Below are 6760 nucleotides of genomic sequence, written 5' to 3'. Positions count from 1 at the left end.
AGGACTGTAAACGGGCTAACACCGTTGTACTAATGCGTGTCCTACTTTTGATAATTGTATCACTGCTAGTCGAGATGTTACCACTGGGAGAGGCTGGAAGAAGGGTCCACAGGACCTCTGTCCTCGTCTCGCAACTTCAATGTGAGACACACCCGTCTTCTCAGAAGAAAATTCAGAGAGCAGAGGTAGTGGCACTGAGAACGGGAGGGTGCTCAGCACGCGCTGGGCGGCTGCGGCTGGTGTGCACGGACGCGGCCGACGCCGCAGACCGGCCTTCTCGGCCGCGCGGTCCGAGCTCCTGCTCCTCAGCCTCAGGACTCAAGCGGTGAAGACGCGGACGTCACAGCAGCAGGCGCCCGTCGTGCCCCGCGGTGTCCCGGGCGCCAAGGCCAGCACCTCAGCACCCCGCGCCCGTGCCCGGAACTGGCGCCCTCGGCCTGAGGGCTGCCCACTCGCGGTGCTCCCACTGCTACCTCACGGTCCACGCACGTACCCTGACTGCAGGCACGCACCGTGAGGACGCTGTCACCTCCCCTAGCGCTCCACTGTCACTCACGCGGTAGCTAGCAGGTGTCCCGAATTGGTCACCTGTACCGCCCTGTATCTGCTTAAGAGGGACAGGGGCTGTCACCTTCCGATCGAGAGGGAGGGTCTACCGGAGGCCTGAGGATAGATCAGAGCCTCCTGTGTCCAAAGCACGAACTAGAGCATAACATACAAACGCCCTGGAGAAGGGAGGCGACTTCAAACCGCCGAGAAGATGTTCCACAGAGCCATAGCTTAAGCAGGAGTCTGGAGAGCCAGCGTAGCTCAGACTGCTCCCCGCGGCTCCAGGGAGGCCAGGACCCCCTGCGCAAGGCACCTGCCGAGCACTCACCTGGCCCTGCATATTCATGATGACCACGGTGTTCGATCTGTTGCACACCACGAAGTGCTCCGGGTTTTTAGGAAGCAGAATCACACTGTTGACCGTAATGTCAGTCCCCGCAGTGCTGCCCAGGGATTTAAAGGTATTTGAACATTCTGTAGTCTTCATATTCCAGATCTACCAGAAACAAAATGAAAGCATAAACATTTTTTGAGTACAAAAATTTCTACAGTGTTACCGCTTAAAAAGTTAGGTTACTTTTTTTTTTTGAGACCAAGTCTCACTATGTCATTCAGGCTGGCCTTGAACTTACTATGTAGCCCAGGCTGGCTTCAAATTTACAGCAATCCTCCTGCCTCAGCCTCCTGAGTGCAAGTTTTACAGGCATTTGCCACCACACCTGGCAGGTTACTATGAAAGAGTAAAACTGACTCCAAAAAAAAAAAAAAGCTTTTTACTTGATTCTAAGTATAACAATAACCAGGCTTGCCAAGTGTATGGTAAGCACTTCTATTTGCTGATTGACTGGAATAAACAAGATGAAAGTCACACTGGGTACGGTGGCGCACACCGTGGTAGCTGTAATCCCTGCTACTTGGGAGGCTGAAGCAGGAGGATTAGAGGTTCAAGCCCAGCCTGGTCTATTTAGTAACACCCTGTGACAAATAATAATGGCTGGGGACATAGCTCAGCAGGAGCGTACTTGCCTAGTGTATCTGGGGCCCCAGGTTCAATCCCTACTAGCACTGCAAAAAAAAAAGTCGCACACTTAGCAATAAAAACCTTTTAAAATCTACGCTCTTTTCTTGCCAATTTTCCCTACTTAACAAAACTACCTTTATCTTTGAAATGAAGTTACCTATCAACACTGCTACTATCATAAACAACCAGACGGCTAGCCTTGTGTGGACATCAGAACCAAAGGGGAACTTCTTGGGCTCAGGGCCCTGCCCTCAGACGCTGGTCTGGGAGGTCTGGAGGGAGACACCGGCATGACGTCTTTTAAACTCCCAGCAGTGATGCCAACGTGCAGCGTGTGCTGAGAACTGAACAGAGTCGACAGCACCCCCAACAAGGACCAACGAAGTGAAAGCCACTCCGCTCGTATCAACTCTCGCAGTTTTCATGTTGTCCCCCTGGGCTCTGACGTACGGAGGAGTTAATAATTTAATTAATAGTTAATGATAATAATTAAGAGTTATTAATAATTTAACTCTGGCTAATGCCCAGAAATCTGAAGAGTGCTCCGAGAAGAGATGGGTCCAACATGGCAGGGCACTGTCCAGATGCCACTCATCTGAGAGGCACAAGACCTCTGAGGCACGCTGTCACGTTCCCTCCACGCCTAACACAGCTGGGCACCACACGGACGTTTAGTAATCTCCACAAGCAAAAGGCAACAGCTGTCCTACTAGTGCCCAGTGTGGAAGCCATCACCTGCCCCATCTCCGCATCCCAGCTGCCTATAAGAAAATGAACATTTCAGGGATCGAGAGTTCCAAGGCTTCTAGTGTTTTCTGCTCAAAAGGTCAATGAGGTTCTTCGCCCCACTTATTACAGAACTGAGGAGAATGAACACAAACCAGAGGCCTATGCAAGCCACCTTCCAAAGGCATTTGCAAACGATGAATGTGTAGCACAAAGAGGCAGACCCCTTTAGTAAAATAAAGCACTAAGAGCTCTCCGTGTTTTCCCATTCACCCGGAGAGAGAGCACATCCCCTGCTTTCATATTTCTGTATCATTCTCCAATTAAGAACAATTTCAGGGCCAGGGATACAGCTCAGTGGCACAGCGCCTGCCTAGCAAGCACAAGGTTGTGAGTTCGATTCCCGGTACCAAAAAACAACAAAAAAAACAATTTCAGATGGTGGTCTGACATTTGAGGGCTTATGTTAACGTATCATCCACCACAAAGCACATTCACATATAAGACAATTTAAAAGAAGCAGGTTCAGAATGTGAACAAATGAATGTGAAAGATCTCTAGCAATATTCTACCTCTATTTTTCCTATCTTTTCCAGGAAATGAGCCCCTCTCTTTAAATAATTAAATGCTTTAAGATGCTGACAATCCATTACTTTCAGGTGAGAGCTGAGAGCAGTACACAACCAAGAGACAGCTTAGTTCTACTCCGTAACTCCCCTATTTCCCTACAAATGTTCTTAGGAAGGTCCTTAATTTGGAGCCAGGGTGGGGTGAAGTCATGCAACAAAAAGACGTATTTATCTGGCCACTGAGCCTTTTGTGGATGCGGCTGTGAGTAGCCACATCCACGGCCAGTAAGATTTCAGCACTCTGAATGAGGGATCACGTGTGCGTCACGTGTCGCACATTTTCTACTTCTCTGCACACGGTGCACTGTGTTTGGATTACACAGGTTTGACATCTGTTGGCTGACATAACCAACAGATCACCACAAAATGTTAATCGTGTCTCAGACACAACTTAACTAGAAAAAGAATTACTCCACCATAATCATCACCATTAGCTCTACTGCAATCTCCTCAACGGACAAAGATAAAACAAACATCACAAATGAACCAGTAGAAATACTTCACCTTTACAGTGCCATCAGAGGATGCGCTGATAATATAATGTCCATCTTGTGTAAATGTTGCTTCATTAACAAAGGAGGAATGACCACGGAATTCCTTCAGGGTTTTCCCAGACTTCAAACCATGAATTCTACCACAAATAAAAGAACAATTAGTATTTCGTATTTTATGGTGGAGACCAAGTGTTGTATTTGCGTGTATTTTAGAAGCTTAAAAGATAACATTAAGTGAAGAAAAAGGGCTATCCAATCATGTATGCAACATAATTGTAACTATACCAAATAATGAAAGAAAACCCCAAAAACTACACTGAAAGAAATGGCAGGAAAATGTCACTGATAGGAGCTTCTCCTCAGGGTTGACCCTCTAACACAGTGGTGAACAAGAGATTCACAACCAGTGGGTCCCGGCTGGGCACCAGGAATCTTACTTGTAAAGGCCTGGTCCTTTAAAGTGATGGTGATACAGCCGGGCCCACAGGCCAGGCACTCTGGAGAGCATGAATCACTGCTATGCTGCCTTTTAACGTCTCCTCTGGGAAGGACTCAAATGGGCCACAGAACAGTACTGTTAGCTATACTTGGGGAGATGAGGCTTCATTTAACCTTCCTCTCCGTAACACCTGATCCTGGTGAAGCTATAAACGATTACTAGTATCTCCTTCCTCCGGGCCCTCATTATATCAAACCCAAGTGGGGGTAATTCGAAGTCTTACTTACCTAATGGTTTGGTCAAAGGAGGCACTCAGGATCTGACTGCTGTCCTTAGAAAAGCTCAGACAGGTGACACCTTTACTGTGCGCTCTTTCGAATCTCCTTAAACACTGGCCACTCTGAATTTTCCAGACCTTTATTTTAAAAATAAAAAACTTGTAAATACAGTGTCCCACTAGAGCCCACAGAGCCAAGTAAGATGCAATGCTCAGTAATGTACCAAAACAGCATTAAAAATGCATGCTAACAGCTGAATAGGATATGTTTGGTTCACACAGTACAATGATAAACTGAATCCTTTGAAACTGAAAACTCTTTCCTTATAAATTATTAAAAGAAAAATTTAGACACTAAGCTCGCTTAGCAGAGACCATTCCTGTATTTTATCTAGCCCACGGTGTATTACCAGCACTCAAATACAAACCACACCTAATAGGCTATCCCTTATCCCCTAAAAAAAACAAAAAAGTAAAATCATATACAATCCACAATACACAGTGAGCCAGAGCGGTAGAGCAGAAAAGGCACGAGCAGATCTGAAGTCCCAGGTCTATCACTTGTCACCCGTTACGAGCTTAAGCATGTTAATGCAACAGGAAAGAGTTATTACCAGGATTAAATATGGAAAGTGATCAGCAAAAAGCTGATGCCTGACAAATAACGACTGCTACACTGAGCACCACGTGTAAGACGCCACCCGCTGCAGACTCTGCAAACTGTCCACACATGAGCGCCCACGTGGTTAAATCCACACCTTGATCTTCCCATCTTGGGCACCAGTTGCTAACATTTCTGTGTCTCTGCTGAAACACATGCAGAGCACAGCATCGTCCATCATCATGAAGTTGTCCTGCGCCTGGTACTTCAGGTCCTGGAGGAAACCACAGTGAGCAGTTACAAAGACAGGTCAAGGCTGTCAGCCGGCCCTAGACCGCCATAAATACCCACTATACGCAGCATTATGCAATATCCCTCCTCTAAACCTCCGAAGTCGTGTGTGTGCACATGTTCATAAAACTAACCGACACTGCTACAGATAAATAACTTTATATACTACGAACTAATTCTTTTCAAAACTGCCAACGTAAGCCAAGCTGGGTTTGGTAGCACACGCCTAAAATCCCAAGATTCTGGAAGGCTGAGGTAGACAGACCCCAAATTTAAGCCCTGCATGAGCATCTTAGTAATTCAGCATAATTCTGTCTCAAAATTAAATCAGGACTGGGTATGTAGCTCAGTGCAAAGGTCCTGGGTTCAATCTCTAGGACCTCAAAAAATAAATAGAGCAATGTAATACCATAGCTCTTTTACTTACTGGTTTTTTCAAGGCAAAGTTTCTCTCCAGTTTCATACTTTCCGTCTTTAATAAACCTGAATTCACTTATTTTGGGAAATGATATAAAAAAGTACAGTAGAGCCAGGCGTGATGCATATCTATATTCCCAGCACTCAGGAGAGGCTGAGGCAGGAGGATCGCCGTGAGTTCAAGGCCAGCCTGGGCTACGTAAGTGAGTAAAGACTAGCCTGTACTATATAGTGAGATTCTGTCTCCAAAAAAACAAAAAAAAGTAGAGTAATATATTTCTCCAAAGTGTTACCTATGTTTCCTAAAACCATTTACTATTTATTTGCAATTCTTCTTTGATTACCCATTATCGTTCAAATGGAAGTACTGATTATTTTTCCTAGTTATTCAGTAAGACTGCTTTGTGGTTCAAAAAGGAAAGCTGGCCAGGCACGCCTATACTCCCAGCAGTTCGGAGGCAGAGACAGGGGAAATGCTGCAAGTCTGAAGCCAGCTTGGGCTACACAGTGAATTCAAGGCCAGCCTGAACTACACAGCAAGACCCTATCACAAAAAAAAAAAAAAAAAAAGATACTTCACAGAAATATATTAAGTACACAATAAAAATCATTCATAAATCATTCTGCATTCCTTAGGAGAATTCAGTACTCTATGATAAAGGTTTCGTTGTTGTTTTGTTGTTTTCCAGTGGTACTGCAGACTGAACACAGGGCCCTGTGCGTGCCAGGCAAGCACTCTCCCACTGAGCCACATTCCCAGCCCAAGGTTATATTTTAAACCAGTTGATAAAAGTCAACAGTTACTTCAAAGCAAACTACACCAACTTTATCCTCCTAAATAAACCCTATATAGATCAAAAACTAAACGTAAGAAAAAACACAGTTTTACAAGAAACTGCAAGAGAAAAAAGGGCAAATTTGGTTTTTTTTGTCTTTTTGAGACAGGGTCTCGCTATGCAGTTCAGGCTGGCCTTGGACTCACTTTATAGCCCAGGCTGGTCTCGAACTCACAACGATCGTCCTGCCTCAGCCTCCCAAGTGCTGGGATTACAGGCATGTGCCACCACGCCCAGCTAAAAAAAGGGTAAATTTGATACAAAAAGAATTTTAAGTCTGTAAAATAAAACCATAAGCAAAGCCAAATGAAAAGATCAAGTCAAAATTGAAAAATATTTGCTATGCATATTTTGATTCCTCAAACTATAAAGCACTTCTACAAATAAAAACAGTCCAGTAGAGGGGCTGGGGATTTAGCTCAGCGGCAAAAGCACCTGCCTGGCAAGTGCAAGGTCGTGAGTTCGGTTCCCGGTACCGGA

At 45.3% G+C, this 6760-nt stretch overlaps 1 protein-coding gene across 1 annotated transcript in view; it reads right to left on the bottom strand.

The window, feature by feature from the left end:
- Positions 1-6760, bottom strand: part of Smu1 (smu-1 suppressor of mec-8 and unc-52 homolog (C. elegans)) — a gene marked incomplete in the record, with an annotated part of 30304 nt that overhangs the window by 2643 nt on the left and 20901 nt on the right. The window contains 4 exon segments of the mRNA XM_005401109.2: positions 878-1045; positions 3430-3556; positions 4146-4273; positions 4894-5010. Coding sequence (XP_005401166.2) covers positions 878-1045; positions 3430-3556; positions 4146-4273; positions 4894-5010 — 540 coding nt within the window.

This window comes from Chinchilla lanigera, unplaced genomic scaffold (genome assembly GCF_000276665.1).
Source record: "Chinchilla lanigera isolate Chin_1 unplaced genomic scaffold, ChiLan1.0 scaffold00071, whole genome shotgun sequence".
Lineage (NCBI taxonomy): Eukaryota > Metazoa > Chordata > Mammalia > Rodentia > Chinchillidae > Chinchilla > Chinchilla lanigera.
The sequence above is the reverse complement of the archived record's forward strand: the minus strand, read 5'-3'. Positions and strand labels throughout refer to the sequence as shown.